The sequence below is a fragment of the Calidris pugnax genome, unplaced genomic scaffold, assembly GCF_001431845.1.
Source record: "Calidris pugnax isolate Ruff unplaced genomic scaffold, ASM143184v1 scaffold326, whole genome shotgun sequence".
NCBI classification, from domain to species: domain Eukaryota; kingdom Metazoa; phylum Chordata; class Aves; order Charadriiformes; family Scolopacidae; genus Calidris; species Calidris pugnax.
In genome coordinates, this window is record NW_015091265.1 from 2,102,333 (window position 1) to 2,123,895 (window position 21,563).

A 21,563-nucleotide genomic window follows, 5' to 3' on the forward strand; every position below is an offset into this window, starting at 1 on the left:
TAGCAGATTAAGTCTTCCTGTATGGTTCAAGTGACCTTACATGATGGCTCTGAGATTGTTTTTCATCAGGTTCACATGGCCGCATCATAATAAATTGAGAGCTATATTAAGTAATATTAAATATTTAATCTATGATGACAGGTATTTTTGGAAGCTGATACAACAGTACTCATGAATGAGGAAATGAACTTTGACAAAATGAATGGTTTGACAGATGGTAGTTTGCTTAGAGCTCTTACTAACAGATGTTTGAATGAATGTTCTGCAAGACCTCTGTGTATTTTGGGTTTTAACACTTTATTAGCAAATAGCTATCACCTGGTGTATACTCGCTCTTTGGAAGTTCCTAATGTGGAAACTGCTATTTTTTTTCCCATTGCCTTTCTTGGAGAAGACATCCCAACACTTTATTGATTCCTGCTTGGGGAATGATGGAACTTTATTGTAAGAACATTTTTTATGTGTCACAATATTTATGATCAGGTTTGTGTGATTCAGAGAGACACAATTAACTATGGCAGTACTAGGGACTACAAACCCCCAAAATGTGAGTCGTAGAACCAGAGATGGATTTGAAACCACAGCTGGTGTGGGAGACACTTGTGTAAAAAAAAAAAAAAAAAGCTACAAATGAAAACATACATTCTACCTACTAGAAACAGTATTGCATTATATTTAGGCTTAAAACCCTCCCAAAAAACCTTCTCAGTAATCACTAAATAAAGAATCAACACGGCTTCTGGAGCAGAAACTAGAATTTAGATTACCTCAAAGTATCTTAATCATTGTGCTGAACAATTCTTCCACTGATTTTAAACTATCTTAATGTAAACATCATACGCAAGAACACATCAATACACTATTTACACCTCAGTCATATTTTTTGTGAATGCTGTGTATGGGCCATACTTAAGGAAGACTCTTGTGCTCCATTTTCTCTGGGTGAACATGGCCACCACCCATGATGCATACAGGCTCTGAGCACACCCTCCAAGGCACCAGACATTTCCATGCATTTCATGGGATGTCCAACATCTTGGGCCCTAATTGATCACTCTTATTTCTGCTGTGAGAACAAGCTTTATAAGAACTAGATTTTTGTGGCTCTAACTGAACCTAGTTGACCATACAATTCTAAATTACAGGGGAGCCTGGGAAATTTTTACCCTGAATCTGCTCGGGTAGATTCCTTTCCACCACAGGTCTCCCTTTTTTTTTAGGAGATTCTAAAGATTTTAAAAGAGATTCTAACAAAATCCTTCTAGAAATATAATTAAGAATTTTTTTTAGAACTGTGCAAAGTTATTAAGAAAAAAAAAAAGGATTACTTAAAGCATGTGCACTGAGAAGGTAAAAGTAAAGGAGGGGTTGGTCTCTTTTCCCAAGTAACAGGTGCTAGGACAAGAGGAAATGGCATTAATTTGAGACAGGGGGGGTTTAGCATGTATTTTAGGAAAAGCTTCTTCACTGAAAGGGTTGTCAAGCATTGGAACAGGCTGCCCAGGAAAGTGGTTGAGGCACCATCCTTGGAGCTATTTAAAAGATGAGTAGATGTGGTGCTGAGGGACACGGTTTAGTGGTAACATGACAGTGTTAGGTTAACGGTTGGACCTAATGATCTTAAAGGTTTCCTCCAACCACAATGATTCTATGATTCTAAATAAACTGAATGTATTTTAATTTAGACTAGAATACTCATATATTCAAATTAACAATTAGAAGTTGGGTTGCTTTTCCATCAAACTGTTGTATCTCAAAATATGGAGTTTCATCTGAACTTTGGCATACAGTTTCAGAAAACCCATTTGCAGAAGAATTAAAAAAATGCTAGAATTAGAATGCTATTTTCATATGTTCTAAATAAGACTTCTAGCTTTTTCATTTTGAAATCACATTTGACATTCAAAAATTGACCCCCAAAAGAATAAAAATATGAAATAAAGTTGGAAAAGGGATGAATTATTTGAAAAGTGGATACACCCTCCCCCCACAATATTTTAGATATTTTTGTATGCAGTAAAAACTAGGAGGAAAAAGCTAACTAATCAACCTGAACCAACTTTATTTCCCATTTTTTGGGAAATAAACCAAATAAACCAAACTGAGCAGACCAGCAGTTTTGCAAATGAATCTTTTTCCTTCTCACAATAACAAAATTAAGTATTTGAATATTTTATTTAAAAGGCAGTTGGCAACCATACTTATGTCTCTGGAGAAATCATTCTTACTGTTTTAACAAGAAATAATAAAATAGCTTTTTTATTTTTATATTTAATAACTTACATTTATATACAACAAGTTTCCAGCAACAGTTAAGGTCTTCAATCATAGTTCCCACACACTGGTATGATACCTAGTAATTAGTTAATTTTCCTACTATTCACCAGATGTAAGTATGCCCAAATCTGCTCATGGTGGCTGTGGCTAATACTGACTTTGTAAAAAATCCATGTCTAGACCACAAAGCACTTTAAAAAGAGCTGGTAGTCTCTTGTAGACCACTCAAATTATTGCATCATCAGACACATTCCTCACAGGAATCCTCTTCACATTCACACCCAGGAGACAAGCAGAAATTAAGGAATCTCTTGTTCTCAGACATCAAAACTCAGTCATGGTGCAACAGCAGAGGTTGCATGGGAACCAGCAGGCATTGAGCTTTCCACTCCTTTCTTAATCAACTGGTCACAGCCAGGACCAGAAAATCAATTTTACCTCATCCTTTCCTTAATCAAAACTGTCACTGACCCATCCCGACTCAAAACATCATCTCTGCCAACTGTGCCAATCTTTACTTCCTACCAGATTTCACTGCACACAGATTTACACCCAGATTTTTTGCCTTAAATCTGATACCTTTTACCCTGTACCTCTTCTATGCCTATACCCACCTTATTACTTCTGAGACTGTGATGTATTTCTGAGTTTGATATCTTATGGTCTCTGGTGCACTGACTGCCCAACCTAGCCCAGCTCAAGCTCTGCTGTGAGCTCCTTCTCTGCTCTGGGCTCCCTGATATAGGTGGTATAAATCTTTCTGTTGTTGGGCAAATTAACATTTTGGAAGGTTCATCTGTGGACTGCTCTAAAAGTCTAAAGAAGCAAGACTATTATCTTACAGGAGAATGTTCATCCACCTTGCTCTCTCATCCCTATGAGAGCATCCTTCTGCCAAAGTTATTGATACATTTTAATGGCAAACTTAGCATTTTGGTACTGTAAAACAAGTCCTCACAATGCTAGTTATTACAAATTATTCTATCTTCTCTTACAGAGTTCTTCATGACATTCCTCTTTATGCATTTCTTGGCATATCCACCATGGCTGAAGTCTTTGTGTGTAACAGTAATAATAACTGCAGTGATATAAAAAAAGATAATATTTTATGGAAGGAAAAGGAAACCAGCCAGGAATAGAGGAAAAATTATATTAGAAATATTCATTCTGGGAAGTGAAACTGGGAGAGAAAAAGAAATATCTAAGGATATATGTTAGAAATCACTAGAGAGGAGTAACATTTAGAAGGTCCTGCTGGAAGGTTTGCATTAGGGATTAACAGTTATTGTGGCTTTAGATATGGAAGAGAGAGAATAAAAGCAACAGTACTGCCCATGACCATCTGTATTGTGGTCCATTCTGCCTTAAGAAAAAATAGATATGACAAGAAGAATATAGATATGTGCAAGGAGGGAATAGAGATGAAGTGGAATGAGAATAAGAAGAAACAGCCTATATTGCAGCCATGAATGTAAATGGAAAAAAATGGAAAAGAGAAATCAGTACTCTCTTAAAAAAAGAGTTTTGACAAAGAAGTAAAAATGACCATTTTGGTTATATCTGATGAATAATTAATGAAAAGTTAATGTCACTAACATAGTGGTAAACAATATATACAGGTGCTATTTTATCACAGCCAACTATGAGGAGAAACAGAGGTCAGCAGAACTTTAAAAAGGAGATATGACTTACTCTGACTTTAATTTGCTTTCAGAAACATGGTCACTGACCCTTTAAATCACAAGCCAATTACAAGCATTGTAGTGCCATTACTAATTACATGCTAGGAGTGTAAATTTAAAATGGCAATTTCAATTTTCAGTTCATTGGGAGAATGCAGGAAAATGAAATTGCATACTAATTAGTTCATGTGTGTCAGACACCTGAAAGATTAGAGAAAAAACTCTGCACTCATTACAAGTGAGTTATAAGCAAAGCACTCAAACCTTTCATTTGCCACACTGCATATAAATAAAGAAATTAAACGACAAAGAAAATTGATAATGATGGAAGAAGGCAAAAATAGCTACAGGCCTTTACATATGTATACTTCGGGGGAGTTTGCCCATTATATACAGTTTCCTTTAGAATTTATCTAGCATTAGAAACTATAAGAGATTAACAGGCTACTGCTTCAGGTTCACTGCACAAAATGCCAATTTACATCTCCTAAAAATGGAGTTTCTGGTTTTGTAACTTTCCACTTAATCTCTGCCAAACATTCACAGTTTTTCGGAAGCAATCTTCTGGACCAGCTGCTTTGTCATTCAGACCAGCATGGAAAAGGTTACAGACCCCTCACATGAGGATCTGGGAAGAAGCTGAAAATATCATAAACAAGGTAAAAACTATGAGTAGGCTCTTGTTAGAGGGAACATTTCTCCTATCAGGCCAGCAGGAAGGTGGTCAGAAGCTTAGCACAAATCAGAGTGGGCTGACTTTTTGTAACCTTCCACGAATGCTTATGAAGTATCTCCCTGGCCATTACAGAAGCTGGGCAAAAATAAGATATGGGATTTCTGCTTCTCCTTTTCTCTCAACAGAAACTGTTCACCCATATAAGGGTCAGGCAGTGTCAGTCTCTTAAGAGTGTATTTCATGCTTGAAGAACAAGACAGTACTCTCATGTAAAGAACTACTATGCAGTACATAAAATGTCAGTTTGTGAAGGTCTGTATCCTTGCCAAATCAAAACAGGGTTTCTGCAGAAGACTAAAAAGCACTTTTTCTCTACAAGTATCATCTCTCTGACAAATTTAGATTTTCTGTTCCCAGGTGTTTTAAGCAGAAAAGTCTTCAGAAAAGGGGGAAAAAAATTATCTCAAGAATTAAGCTTCTGTTTTTAAATTACAAAGCTTTACTCTGAACTGAAAAGAAAAACAATTTTTGTGAAAATTATAGACCAAAGTCAATTTTTAAAGAAAAATGAGAAGAAAGAGAAGAGAATGCTAGGTGCTTAGTACACATTAATCATATAACTTAATTGGCTTCTAAAAAGTCCTTTCATACTCTGGCTGTTAAAATTAGAGAATAACCTGCATGGGACTGGTGCTACTTAGATTAGGCAATTAGCTCTAAGAAAAGAACAAATTGTTCAAACCTGATACCCTGGGATGAGATTTTAGACACATTTTCTACATTGGACTAACCTTCCTTCTAGGTAAGAGCAAAGGGAAGACTTCCCTGGGAGCAAACTTCAAGGCAGATGTAGCCCTGGTCTGGGTAGAAACTGGCACAGCTGCCTGACAGCCACCTCCACAGTGAGTGGTGGCTTTGCCAAGTAGAAATGTGGACGAGACAGACAATTAGCTATCCCCATCCAGTTCATCTTCTAGGAAAGATGTGTCATGGGGGCCAGTGCTAAATGATTTGGCTTTTTTTTCTGCAGCTCATTTAATAAAGCCCACACTCTAAAACAGCCCAGAAGCTACTGTAACACTGACTATTTCATTATCCATTAAAGTTAGATTAGTTTTCTACTCCTGTGAAAATAATTCTGCTCAAGTCCCTTAACGTTATTCTTTCCAGTTCTTTTTCAATGTATAAATTTTACAGACTTCCTAACCCCTCTGGTCTTTATGGAAGGAAACTGACTTAAGATACATTGAAGGGCCTTTGTGTTTTTGCTCTGCAGTGAATAACAAACAGTAACACTGGCTTCATTTTTCAGAACTGACAAAATCCAGCATTCTCACCACACCAGCTTCAGAAAACTTAATCAAACAGCGTTTTGTGCCTGGTGTCCAGACAAGAAAAATGAACAGGTAATCCTGTACACTTTTCTACCAAACATCTGCTCAGAAAAATCACAAATGGTAGTCAGTACAAAAACTTGAACAAAAATTATGCCATGTACATGAAGGTAACTTCATGAAGAGCGTGTCTAACATGCTCAAGGGACATATTCACCTTAGGGCTGGTAGACATGATGGTCATATACCATCTTCTGCTGCTCCTGTGGTGGGTTCATGGGGAGGGAAGAACCCTCTTCACATACTGATTTTAATGATTAATACAAAAGGTTTTCACATAGATGTCTAACATCGCTTTTGTTAACCAGCAGCTGAAAATGCCATAGCTTAGCCCAAGTCACATATCATGAAAGGAAAACACCATAAACGTAAAGAGCTACACGACTCACTAGGTAATAATTGCCTTCATTAAAATACAGCCACAGGACTTCATGTTCCCTGCTTCATGACTTTTACTGAAGTAATTTGCTGGGTGCAAAAACCCATTCCACAAAGAGGGCACTGCCATTTGAATTACTCTAGTAATAACATCCTTGAGTGAAAGTGAAAAAAATGTGTCTTTTCAGCCCCATGGATTTGGTTGAAGTAGCAGCTATTTCAGCCTTAATTAAAACAGTTCTTGTTACTTCCAGCATGATGCACACAATGCTTAACCTGTGTGCCCAGAGCAGCTCAACATAGAGGACAAACTACTCCTGCGGGCTCTGGTAGAGCCAAAATCACATTAAAGCACTCTAGAACAACGCCCAAGGAAGGCTGCATGTGTCAAAGTATCTCCAACTTGAGGTATTGCTGTGAAATGCCACTGAGGACCTAATGAGCATATGTAGTGTATGTGGAAAGCAGCTTCCTTGTGAAGAATCTTTATAAATTTGCTTCCATGGTTTAGAGCCACAATGTAACATATGCACACTTTTTTAAAATAAAAAGATTTGTGCATTTGTAAACTCAAGATTATTAGTGTTTTGCAACTAAATAGTCCCTTTTAGTCTAGGCTACATTTCTGACAGTGAATAAGAATCTATCTCTTAGTTTACCACTTGTCTTCATCAGTTTCTTAAGTGACTCTGGCAATTGAATCAAGAAGATTTTTTTTCACTCCTCAGCTCCATCTGTTACCTGAATCCATGGCCATCTGTCATTTTCTGCAGCAGTCCAAGCATTCACAAGACCCTTCTTATTAAGCCGTGCATAGTATGGATACCATTTCTGGAGTCCAAAAAGAGCTCGATGAGTGGAGGACGCAGTAATTTGCTGGTTTGACACAATTCCTCCTTCTATCCCTAGTGGGCCAGAGCATCCTGAGAATGGAAACAAGAAAAAAAAAATATTGGAACTGGAATGATCAACTCTTCTGAGTCCCAAGTGGCTGTGATTACAAATAGCATACAAATAGGTCCCAAATGTCACATCAAATATGTTATTAGAAGAGATTTAAAACACTTGAGTAGCATCTTCCCTTTGTAAAAATAAATAAATAAATAAACCCTAGAAAAATATTGCTTGTAAATAACTATTCCCATTGCAAAATTAATGAACTAGATTAAGCTTTCAATTTCTCTTAGTTCATTCTATCTGAAGAATTGTGGTTTGGGTTCTACAGATACAATGAGAGGAAATGATCCTTAGATTCAAATATTGAAATAATTGCTAAAAACAAGTTTAAAATTCTGTAAGTGCTGCGAAGGTCCATATTGCAGCTCTTGCCATAGAGGTTAGCATTTAGCCAATACAGTACATACTGTTATTGCAGTTATCTTTAGAAATATGAAACTAGACACATTATATTGTTCAGTTACATTAAAAATAGTTAAGGATCTAATACATCTAATCAGCAAACCACAATGTAAATATATAAATGTAACGTTCAAATGGTATTTAGTGTGGTATTCATCATTAATTTCACTGAATTTCACTGAATTTTTAGGGTTGGAAGGGACCATAGAGATCATCTAGTCCAACTCCCCTGCCAAAGCAGGATTGCCTAGAGCTTGTCAGAGCATGTTACTCAGGAGCATCCAGGCGGGTCACGAAAATCTCCAGAGAAGGGGACTCCACAACCTCCCTGGGCAGCCTGTTCCAGGGCTCTGTCACCCTCACCGTGAAGACGTTTTTTCTCATATTTAAGTGGAACCTCCTATGTTCCAGCTTATGCTCATTCTACACCTGAAATACTTGTAATCTCTAAAGTCAAGATATTTCTGCATACATTGTTTTCTGAAGCCACTCCATTTTGGGTACAGGAACAAAGGCATTCAGTTATTGTTAGCACCGCGTGAAATTTTTAAAAATTCATTATATGCAAATAATTGGCAGTCTACCCACTTTTATATACCCCCAACCACTTTCAAGTAAATATGATATTTTTTTTCCTCAATTTTGATGCAGAGTATAAAGATAAGCTAATTGCAAGAACTACTGTAGCAGCCAATCTTGCTCAGTTGCCCAAAAGATCTGCTGTGTGGGTCAACTTGCACTCCAACAGTTTTGAACACAACAGAGCAGATGTTTACTTACACTCTAGGTTGTCTGAGAAACCTGGCAGTGTTTCCCCTTAAGCAGTACCCAAGAATGAACTCTGAAATGGTATTGCTATGAAATCCTTACAGCAAGTGGGCAGAAAGTCACAAATAATTTAATTCCTCATTAATTTAAAGGTACAGAGAAGAAAAAGTGACCAGTGCAATCTGGTCCTTTTGGCAGAAGCTGAGGCAGGGAGACAGAGCTGGGAGTCACTGGCAATACAATGCCTGGGTATTCCTTGTCACTGATAATGGAGACAAATACAAATGAAATGGCATGTTTAAGTTGGTTACAGATCAAGGACCATGGGCAAGTACATGCTTGCGCTCTGAGAAGATAAACCAAAACCCACAGACAAGTAGGGTTCTGAACGTGTTACTTAAATACAAAACCTTATTTACTTTCAGGATACGCTTAAGTGAAATCCTGGCCCCACTGAAATTAATGACTGACTTGCACTGTGTGATGATTTCATCCACGTTTTTAACAGCCCACAAGGCTCAGCTAGAATCTGAAGTCCCAGTTCCACTTTTCTGTGTCATGCATCACCCAAAAAGAAAGGGAGTGCATTCAGCACTCGACTTATAACTCTGTTGATGCAGCACAAAATATAACAAAATACAGCTCTCTCCTGCTGCTGTGCCAGACGCATAGTAGTGCTGGAAGAAAACAAATTCTTTGTCACCACCATACAGAGGCACAATACAGGATGTATTCAAAAAACCCACGTATGTTGGAAAAGTGTCATTTTACATTGTGTTGTCATGCATTACTTAGAAAACTGAAAGGCCTGTTCAAATCTTAGCTCTGTTTCTGAAATCTTTTCATCTAATCAGAATAAATTCCTTTGGTGTATAAACTGCCACATCTGCTTGCAAGCCAGAGGTAAACCACTCTACTTTCCTAAGAAAATTGTGTGTTTTCAAAAGTTTCTTATATTTACTTATTAAAATATCTTTGTCATTTCATAAAGGCAAGGACACCGCACACAGGGGTGTCTATATGTATGTGTAACTCACAAACACACACAAACACACACATGTACATACAGGACTGATTCCTGTTTACCATGAAAGCTACCCCTAACAGCTGCATATATATTCTGTATATATATGCTATATTCTATGTATATATTCTCATCTCATGGTGAGGAGCACAGGGATAAGTACACCAGCCAGCCCTGCTAATGTTATCCAGTGATCTAACAGGAAAAATGTGTGCACAAGCACAGGGCCCCGGTGTGCACCACGCTTATCAGCCTCTTTTTTGTGGAAAGTTTTGTTTTGAAAGCATGTTTGTTGTTTGTTCTCATGCTTAGAAGCACTAAAAGGTACTTTAATATGTCTGAATTCCTTACGAGAGAAAGGAGAATCTTCCTTTCTAAATTGAAGGCAGTCACATTGCCAAGTACAGCACTTAACTCTACTTTGTCAGCTATGACCAAATATAGTCAGAAGTGTTTACCTTCCTTAGCTTTAGGAGGATTATTCCTGAAATCCAAAGCAAATCTCTACCTTCAGGGAATACATACTTCATTGTACAAGCGTCTTATTTTAATTGCAGTTTCAGTCTTTGTTTGTCATGTTTGTCAGTTTTTCAATGTGAGTTAAACACAAAATTTACCTCTCCTAAAAATAAAATTACCACATTAGAGATACTTTCTACTTCAGTGTGCAGTTCAAGCATAACAACATGAGATGCATAGGAAATATGAGGCTGGACAATAATTTCTAAACAACATTAGCCTTACAATGTAATATGTATGTACCCACCACTAAGACCTGTCTTTAGAGGACCATCTTTTTTCACTGTCCTGAAGGACATCAGATCATTCTCATGAGGTGGCAAGCTTGGATTAAGATAAAACTTCATCCTGCTCAAGACCAACAGGTCCTTTGCAGGTCCAAACCACAGAACTTGCAATGCAATCCTGCTCTGACTGGAGCAGTGCTGATGAATTGAGAAATTTTCCTGGCAAATGAGTCTTGAGGAAGCCCATCCAAAGCTATCTCTTCCTAAGACTTAAGATACCTCCATGTGTACCACTAGAGTTTTTTTTGACTAGTCTTTCCTTGAATTTGACCACATTGAATTTATGCTTCTGTTTCATAGTCAGGTCAATGTGATTTTCAAGATATTTTAAAAACTCCTCAGGCCATTTCAATAATGCTAAGAAGACTTCTTAAATTACCAGAACATTTTGGTATCTTTCTTATTTACTGAATAGTCAGGACTGCAGCAGAGGTTTTGCTAGGGCTCTGTGAGTAAGCTCCTTCCTCTGTTAAAACTGCCCATTTACCCACTCCTAGGTCTTATTTTTAATCAGACATTATTCTACAAGAAAATCTTTCAATTTACTTTCTTTCATCAGTTGAAAGGAAATAGTTGAACACATTTTTGGATAGTCAAATAGCACACAGCAAATGGACTTCCCTTAGCCATATGCTATTCTTCCAAATACTCCAATAGAGTTGTGAGTCATGCTTTCTCCTTACAAAAGATCTAATAGGGCTATTACTTTCCAAATTCTCAAGAAATTTACTTTGCCTGAAAACTCTCAGCTGAATAACCTACCTCCGGTTCCAACAGGTTATATCAGTAAAGGACTTGTTATAGACTACCTTCTGCATAAGATATTCAATTTGAGACACAAACAACACTTTCCTTCAAATTAAGATATCAATTATTTCCTTTAGTGCTTAAGCGCTGTGATACGCCGTTGCCTACAACAATGGTAGAAACAAGCAAATTCTGCTTTTGGAGATTGTCTTTTAAACAAAACTGAGATACATATTTTGCAGAACAAATACAAGATGTATTATATTTTGTTGTTAAACATCTGCTTCTATTAAATCCACAGTTCATTTAACAAAAATCATGACAGCTTGGGAAACTGCAGTCTCCAAGGGAGTAATAATACCACTACAATGACTCTGTACAATTCAGTCTGGTCAAAGCTAGCCATTAAATAGAAAACAGTTTTTATGAGTTAATGCTGACACATTGGGGTATGACAATCAGCTTGATGCAACAAAGTAAAAGAAATAGAACAGCAATTAAAAATCTGCTCAGTAAGTTCATGATATAGATTCACAAGGAAGAATTTGTCATCTGGAGCTGTTATTTTAGTGTCATTAAATAGCAAAATACTAACTCAAGCAATATTGGATTTAATCCTACAGTGGGAATTGGTATGCTCTAGATGAAATGCTATTGACTCTTCTCTTTTTCTCATCAAACACTATCCCACAATGCCCCGTTGTCCATGAAGATGACAGAATGCAAAAGTGTACCAATAGGCTACATGATTGTGAATGGATCCAGTGAACAATCCATGGGAAAAGTCAACAACACACAAAAAGCGAAAGATTAATTTATATCTTTTTAGTTCTCCTAAGAATGCACACCAACTTATGAGAAGATGGCATGGTTATAAAACTTCCTTGAAGGCTTCTTTTACAATTGCAGACTTAACTAGGTCTGAAACATTATGTACCATTTTCTGCCTCAAAGCAAGCGATCATTTGTCCAAACTTCACTTGTAGAGTAGCAATATGAGGATCAAATAGCTGCTCAGACAAAAGATGAGTTTGGCATTTCCACCCTAATCTTTTACAACAAAAAACCCTCCAGCTGAGCAAAAGCATTTGTGCAAAAGGAAATAGAAGAAGATGACAGCTTACTGTGTTTTACATTGATATCTCTTCTGAGGTAAATTAGAATAGGGAATAGCATATGTCACCGATTCCCCCTGAATGGAAGACAAACCTTTTTAAGATAAAGAATTACTCCAGTAGGAGATAATAAGCAGAAAGTACTGTGTAAACATGTTACTTGAGTATATTTAGTTTGGACTTCGACATTTATGTCAGTCCACAAATTAGGCAAAACCTCCAAATGGTTTAAAAATTGCTTGAAAATGTGAGGATTATGCCTCTACAAACAGAAGAAAAAGGTTTCTTGTTATTGATGATGAAACATGCCTGATTTTGCAGCATGAATATACAGCTTTCATTTCCTCTGTTGGTTTGTCTCTAGCTAACGTCATCAAAACAAACAGATGCAAAATTGAAGGCATGTAGAAAACAAATCTGCTTTAGACATCTGCAATCCTGCTTTTCTCCAAGCACCTCATTTTCTGGAATGAGATTACTTTGGCTGTGCTTAGCATAGCACGGTAATTATACTGAACACAAACCCCGAAAATGGGATTACAGATGACCTCTGATATTGCACTAATTAATACTGCTCCCCAACATGCAGTCTAGGCTTCAGCCTCCTATTTCCTGTTCTTGTGTCTCCTGCCACCCATACCTTCTTCCCTGGTTTGTTCTGTCAAGGATAGCTGTCTCCAATTAATTTGGTTTTATAGGAGCTGGTTAGATGGATACGGACGATCATTTAGCAGTCTGCTGTTAAACTGCCCATCTATATGCAATGTATGAAGCGATGTTCTTGTCAGGCTTCTTTTTTCACAACCATGACACAAAGATGCTAAAATCCTGTCTTCTTTATAAATGCTATGTAAATTGCTTTTGCAGAGAGGTGGCTGGGTGATGCAGTTTCCCTTCCTGCTCTCTTGTTTTTTTTAGTGACATGATGGTTCCCAATTGCCAACTTCACCATTTCACACTGGGATTAGAGATGACCTCTGATATTGCAGTAATTAATGCTGATACATATATAAGCTCCTCACCATGCAATCCAGGCTTCAGCCTCCTATTTCTTCTTCTTGTTCCTTCACACAGAAACTTGAGCTCCCTGACTAGAAGCATTTTCCCACAAAGACCTGCAGTCCCCAGGGTGGGAGTCACAACCCTCTGTTGGACATCCAGAGGGATTTTCTACACTGAGCAAGTCTGCAAAAATTAATACTTCCAACATAGTGCAGGAACATATGGAGATGACAGCTCAGACACTGAAAGCAGATTATGTCTTCTTTTTTTATATAGTGCTGTGTCTCTAATGGAGGGTTGTTACTCAGGACTAATTCGCTTAGTTCTAGTTTTGTAATTTCTCCATTCTGCTCTTTGAGAAGAATGGATAGGACTGTAAATTCCCCAGAAAAAGGACAGGGATTAATGTTTGGGGAACTGCAACATACAGCGCAGCTGAAGAGACGACCTATCCAACAGGAATAAAATTAAAGGAAGATATAAATTCTGATTTAGGAAATCCGCAAACTGAAAACTGATGGAAGCTGGGAATATACAATGGGAGAATCATCACTTAGCGCTTGTCCCTATTGTTACACTCCTTCATTAAACATTCACCTCAGATCACTGTCCGAGGAAGGAATGTTGAACTGTCATCAGACCAAGCATGGCTATTCTTATGCTCAAGAAGAAGGGTACATCTAAAATCGCATATGTGCAAAGCTGTAATCAGAAAAAAAAAAAACCAAAAAACTTTTAAATGTTGCTTCATGAAGTGATTGTTGCTGCTGTGTTTGTGCTAAACTTCATCCCATTAATGAAGAGCATCCCTAGGCACATTCAAAATGCTTTTAATGGAACTGAGCTGGGAGGAGGACTTCCAGAATGAAGACATGCTGTTTGTGGATCCCTGTCAGAGAAAACCACTGCTTCAATTGATCTGGAAAAGTCTTTATCCCAAGTTATGTCAACTACATTACGGCCACCCCATTCCTGTCAAAAGCTCCAGTAGTGAAGATTCAACAGTCCCATTTGGTCTTTGATTGAGGTCCAACTTGAGTCTTTCTTATTCCATTTATTATTTCTTGTCCTGATTCTGTAAGTGTGGACAACAATGTCCTCTTCTTAAAATAACTTTTTACATTGGTCTCCTCTCCTCTTTTCTACCTGGGGTTGCTGAATAATCACAATTGACACTGAGCACATGGCGTAGCACGAAGTGTGAAGGAGCACAGCTGTCCTTGCTGCATGGGTTTACTAGACTAACTGGAGGCACAACCCAAAATCCAGGGGAGAGTTGAGAACCCAGAAAAATGATCAGGTGAACCTTGACTGTGTTGCACCGTATGGCCAATTTACAGCTACAGCAGAAAACTACTATCACTCCATGGTGACTTCAGAAAGAACAAGCAACATTTTCTAACTGCCAAATACAGAACACTTCCTCTGAGTGCATACAATTATTCAAGTTATATCGTTCAACAATTCACTGATACACATAATCTTTGTCTTACTTTGTTTTCAAGCAGCAATTATGATTTTTTTTAAAAAAAGATTCAATTATATTGCAGTAAATTTAGTTTCTCAAACTGCTCTGCTGAACTCACATATAGAAATATATTAATCCTTATATGAAAAATGACTTTTACATTTCAAGTTGGCACTGTGAAAAACAATATTTCTGCCATGTTTGAGTAGTGACAGTAACCAGTTTTACATCACTCACGGCCACTTAAAGAGTACTGAAATAATAATGAATAAATATTGAGTGAAAAAATTATCTGAATAAAACAGAATTTGTGGAGTAACACTGAAAGAACTTCTCACAAGAATTAGCCTACATTCATATTATACAAGTTAATTTCATAGGCTCTTTCAAGTCTCTCTATAAAATACTTGCCATTGGAAGGAATGGCAGATACAGAAACCATAGCTCCTAACTGCAGCATAGCAATTATTGATGATTATTATCCTTAGGCTGCAATGACATGAAGTGATATGTGATTCCAAGTTCTATTTACCAATCCCATGACTTTTTGGTGCATCTGGACTTGGGCAGCTGTAGGTGGAGGAGATTTGCACAGCTGCAGATCTATTAATTACCTCCTTTACTTCTAGCTGTTGTAAATGGTTGAGGCACGGAGTACAGTCAATTAACAATTTAAGCATAACTTAGGTGTAGGAACCCAAGTGGATTTAAAAATAGTCTTATATTTGCTGCTGCTGAACTATGTGTAATCCATGTACTTCTCCCCTCCCTGGGTATTGATAGAAATATTTGTTGTAAGAATACAAGAAAACTCAGCATCTTTCCAGCAATGTGAGGAAGTTTGCTAATGAGACACAGTGTTCTAAGAAAGTTCAGCCTGATTTCAGGGTAGCTACAGACAAATTCTTTCAGAGTTCCCTGGTTTTATATTTACATTAATCTATCGTTAGTGACATGCAGTCTGGGTTTTTTTTTTTGTTTATTAGTGGAGCACGCAACGTAGACAAAAACTTTATCTCTGTGGCAAATGCATTATGTCGTAGTGTATTCTTTCTTCTCTTAAAGTTCATCCCAAAGGACTTGTTTGTTTTTTTCTTTCACAGGGCAACATTTGTACTAGAAAAAGTGGACTAATGTATCTTAAACTGGTAATGCTACAATTTCCAGGAGATGTTAGCACTCGCAGGAAAAAAAAAAGTGCAGCCTTAATAATATTCCTACTGGTGCTGCAAAATGGGGTTTAGCACTGGGATATTCTGCCTCTCAAGTGGAGTGACCTGGTGATGCAAATGCACACCCACAGTTGTGCTGGCTGGTGGGAGAGCTTGCTTGAGAGTTGCTAATTGAAGAGGAAATCTCACTGATTTCCTTTACAGCTTCTGTTAAATCCTATCAGGAGAGGTGAAACACCTGGATTCTGACCAGCTGACTGTTTTGAAGCTCTGCCTGATTCTCTGCATTAGTTACAGGAACCACATGCTGATACTATTGTTTTTCAAAAGTGCTCACCCACTACTGCTAATATGAAGGCAGCTCATGACGCATGTATCTATGTGCTTAATGATTGCTTCTTCTCAAAATCTGCCTGTTCCAAAAAACAGCTTTGAAAAAAAAACACCAAACCCAAACCTTTTCTTGGAAGTAAAACTGGAAAGACAAGATATAGTAACACTGAAAGACAATCTGCATTTTTCTAGCAGGTCTACAATGGAAATCAGTGGGATTAGAACATCAATGTAATTAGCATTCCTGCAAGACAGCCTGACAATGAGAATGTTCATTTGTCAGGAGAAGAGTATGTGCTTTTCAAGTGGCAAATCTCATTTTGCTGCCTAGAGACATTCTTTCTGTCTTTGTGGTTTGGTGACTTTTTTTTTTTTTTTTTTTCCCCCATAAGAACAGCAACTGTTCCTAGAAATGACAATATTACTTGTTACAAGATGTATTCATTGAAATTGTTTAAAAACTACTAGCGGCACTAATATGAATTTTACATTACAATGGAATACATATTCTTCAGAAAGAAATAAAAAGATGGCAATATCCTATAATATACTGCTGAAGTGAAATGCTAAATATGAGCGATATCCACAGGACCGAATGCAAACTGCATGCAAATGGCAGTTATTTAAATCTGACTACAGAGAAACAGCAGTTCTTATGGTCTCTAAGCTGTTTCCATCTTGTTCTATAACACATCTAACTTTTTAATAACTGGAAATTCAGATACTGGCATTTAGGTCTTGTTCCCGGAAGCCATTTGATGTAGGTATAACCTTATATTCAGGTAAAGGAGCTTTAAGGATCAGGGCTTGAAGCCCTGTTAAAAATACAGAATTAATTTAAAGGTCGTAGACTTTTATTAGGGTGGAAAAAATTCAGAATGAAGATTCCTTGTATATGTACAGTAAAAGAAATCTTTCATTGTTACAGTGCTGTAGCAAAATGAGATGTTATATTTGTGACTCCTTGGTGTATTTTAAACATAAATCTCTACATATACTGTTTTTTAAATATAATTTTATTTTTCCTTGTCAACATTTCTTTTCACCATATAAAGGACATTATTCCAAAGTGTTTATATTAAGAAATAGCTAACCAAACATGCAATCAATGTGACCCATCTTGAGATGTCTAAAAGTTACTTATTTGCCCTGAATTAGCTGCTGAGATTCTTTCTGTCATCTACAGTAAGAAACAGGCAACTCTGAACCAGGATTTCTGTTATTCCATTAAGAAAGTGTTTAAATAGATGTAATTATCTTTTTGTGTCTGCTGACCAACAAACAAGCCTAGACCACTATCTTCAACCTAATTCCTAGGTTTAAGAGGCTAAAATTAAGTAAAATGAATCTGATAAGTTTTAAAACACCAAAAAGATATTACTTTCTGCAAATCTAGATTTAGTACAGTTAACATACTTGGACTTTATGGAAATATGTATTTTAAAAACAGATGCCAAGGAAGAGATGAACATAACAGCAAATTAAAAACTTTCCAGACTTTGATTTTTCTGTTATAAAAAATGACCACAAAAAGGCTGATGTGACTTTAGAACTGGAATTACCAAGTGATTCAAGCTGACATACCCACATTAAACCTCAGGAGGCTATTTGCCATAGAAATACCAAGCAACTCCTCTTCTGTCTATATTACATCTATTGCCACTAGTGACGAGTCCGAAAGGTCAATACAGGGGCTGATACTGTTCAATGTTTTCATTAAAGAACAAGACACTGGGACAGACTGCACCCTCACCAAGTTGGGAAGTGATACAAAATGGGGAGGAGTGGCTAATACCCCAAATGGGTGTGCTGCCATCCAGAAGGACCTCAACAGGATGGAGAAATGGGCTGAAGAGAAACCTCGTGAAATTAAATAGAGAAATACAAAGTCCAGCTTCTGGGGAGGAACTGTCCCATGTTTCAGTACATATTGGGGGGACAAGCAGCTGGAAAGCAGCTTGGCAGGCCAGGACAAGCTGGACAAGTTGACCATGAGACAGTGCAGCAAAGAAGGCAAAGAGCCTCTTGGGCTGCTTTAGGCAGAACATTGCCATCAGGTCAATCTTTTCTCTCTATTCAGTACTGAGGAGACACATCTTGGGTGCTGCACCCAGTGCTGGGCTCCCCATTATTAAAAAGTCATGGACTTACTGGGGTGAATCCAGTGCAAAGCCATAATGACTAAGGGACTGGAGCATCTGACCTACAAGGAGACACTGAGAGAGCTGGCACTGCTCAGCCTGCAGAAGAGGAGGCTGACGAGAAGAGAAGAGTGAAAATGTCTGATGGGAGGGAATGAAGGCAAAGGAGACAGACTCTCCTCACTGGTGCCACTGGTGGGACAAGAAGCAATGGGAACAAATTAAAACACAGGAAATTCTACCTGAACACAAGAAAAATGTTTAGTTGTTGTTGTGGTTTTTGTTTGGTGTTTTGGTTTGGTTTGGTTGTTTTGTTTTTTTTTACTGTGAGAATATCAAACACTGAAACAGGTTGTCCAGTGAGATTGTGGAGCCCCATCTATGGAAATATTAAAAACCTGAGTTGACATAGTCCTGGGCAACTATCTCTAGGTGGCTCTGCTTGAGCAGGGAGGCTGTACTAGATGACCTCCTGAGGACCCTGCCTGCCTCAACCGTTCTGTGATGCTTTGATTCCAAATAGATCTAACTCCAGGTTCTTTTCAGATCAGAGTTAACAGACTGGTAAATCCTGGTGTCAAACCAGCACAGAAGGTTTCTGGTCTGTCAAACCAGCTTCCTGAGCAGGAATAATCTGACATTGTTCTGTTGACTTAGGAGTTTTATATATTTATAATGGGTGAGGATTTGCCCCTGAAGTACTTTGTCTGGTATAATACAGTGCTACATGAAATAATAATAATAAATAATTTGTTCATTTTTTTCGTCTTGGGAGACATTCATAAGCAGAACACTTCACAGAAATGTGTTTGCAGTCCCATTTTTTTTTGGATAAACTTAACTATGACTGTATTTCAGTCCCAATCAGTCACAATCTGTTAGAATGATACCTGACATACAAAAATTCTGTCTGTTTTCCTTTACCAAATCAAAATTTTGCTGTTAGCTGCATGCATAATCAGTATGTTTCAAAACCAGAATAATTTATAATTGTAGGAATTACATCTCAATTTCCAGGAAAACGTAGAGGCCCAAGGAGGCTTTTCATTTACCAGAAGATGTAGTCTTTGTATATGTATGCAGTCTATATATGTAAACATATGCTATGACAGACATGTTGGAACTTGATGATCTTGAAGGTCCCTTCTAAATCTAACCATTCTATGATTCTATGATTCTAAAATCTTAAGTTACCGAAATCACTCTGTTTGGCTCTGTACATTCAGTTTGCTTCAGTCATACTTGCACAAAGCAAACGTATTGTGTGAAGGACAGTTACATATCCCAGCTCATTATCTGATTGTCTCGTGGCTTGGCTTCAGTAATCCAAGAACAGTGATTGCAGTGTACCAGTACAGCCAGAGATTACACAGACACAGTAGGTATATTCCCACATACCTGGTTTTTGAATGTATTGGCCACCTTTTTATTGTCAAGCACATTCTTACTGCCATCTCATCTGCTCTTGAGTTCATGGCAGGGTGTTTTTTTCCCCACTAGCAGTTATTGCTTCTTATGTCATCTCTGAAAACATCACTTCTACATTCATGCAAAGCCTAAGCCCTCTATAGTCCCCACACACAGAGAGGCAGAATTTAACTTGAAATGAATACTAAGCTGTGCAGGAGCTGTGTAAGGAACACAGACTTTTTAAATTTTACAAGTCTGCAGATCTCTAATATGAATATTAAAATCACTGTTGCCCAAAAGAAATGGCATACTACTGCATCCACATTAGCAATAAATCTGCTTTTGCCATCAGACCTTTGCCCTTATCTAAAAGTCTGTAGCTTAAGTGCAGTAGTGCTTTGGACTTGAGCTATTCAACATCTCAATATATGGACTGGAGTTTGAAGACTGTTGGTGAGCATAATGTAGGGCAGACAGAGCTGCAAGCTCAAGGTCGCACATTTTAGCTATTGGCGATTTCAATTGTTCTGCAACTAATCAAATTGTTTGCTTACTCCATGTAGCTCAAGAGCTCTTCCCACAATCCAATGTTCTGATCTGAGTGATATTGAGCAACTTGGTTGTAGCAACTCGTGTTAATTGTTGTTCTGAAGAGTAATCCTACCGGCAAGATCAAATCAATGTTTTCGTTCCCATTGAAGGAATTTAATCAGCACTTCTGCTGAGACAAGGTGGCAGATCATGTGTTCCTCTTTCTAGTCTCCATCACAATACAGAAAGAAACCACCAAATAGAATTTACAAACCCCCATTTCATTTTGCATTTCAATAGACTTGGAGAACATAAAAGATCAGTGATTATTTTAGATAGCTTTTATCTATGACTAGATAAAAACCTTACAGTCACAGGATTTATAACTTCCAGGCAACTCCTAACTACACAATGAAATAGCATATTTTTGCCCATCCCTTACAAGTTTATAGAGCCTTTCAGCTCTGCAATCTGAATAACAGAAAGCGTTTATCTTCATAAGCTTTCTTCACAAATTAAAAACAAAACAAAATGGATTTTCTTGACCTATTAACATTTTAATTATTAGTGCTCTGATTTCTGAAATGTGATCCCAAGTATGTTAGTAGCCCATGTGCTACTGCAGCACTGAGGTGAAGAATATGATTAATCTTGTTTCATGCCTTCACAAAATATACTGTATGTCAAAGACAACATCTTTACCAATTTGCATCAGTAGCAGCTAATGAGCACACAGACATTGCCAGACAGGCAAACTTTTCAAATGATGTTGTGTTAAGCTACAAGTCTTTAGGAGGTGACGTGAAAATGAAGTGATTAGTTATGTTCCATGCAACAGAGGACAGCTTTTCAGACAGTAATGGAAAGAATTGCTACCTATTTGCTGATATGTCCAAAGAGATTAAATGCTTTTTATGCTGATGTAGCATCTGAGCCAACAGCAGCGCATTATTCTGTTACCATACTGGTCAACACGGTTCATGTGTGTAAGCAATGGCTATCAGAATTAATCAAATATAAAGAAATAAGATGTTACATTCTACTTCTCAACAGTGCCATTACTGCTAAGTGACTATCATGCACCTCCATTACCAAATCCTCTCTTCATGCTTTTATAGTAAGGTTGTAAAATTCACTTTTGGCCTTCATTTGCTCTACAAGCTCCGTGCTGAGGACACAGACTGAATATAAAGTTAGGTAATTCATAGGTAGTCTGAGGATTTAAAAAATGGAAACAAAAGGATTTTTGAGTTCTTTTGGCACCTAATAATGACTTAGTT

At 37.5% G+C, this 21,563-nt stretch overlaps 1 protein-coding gene across 1 annotated transcript in view; it reads right to left on the reverse strand.

The window, feature by feature from the left end:
* Positions 1-21,563, reverse strand: part of EDIL3 (EGF-like repeats and discoidin I-like domains 3) — a 187,898-nt gene that overhangs the window by 67,062 nt on the left and 99,273 nt on the right. The window contains exon 6 of the mRNA XM_014960493.1: positions 7,149-7,330. Coding sequence (XP_014815979.1) covers positions 7,149-7,330 — 182 coding nt within the window. The remainder of the gene's footprint in view (positions 1-7,148; positions 7,331-21,563) is intronic.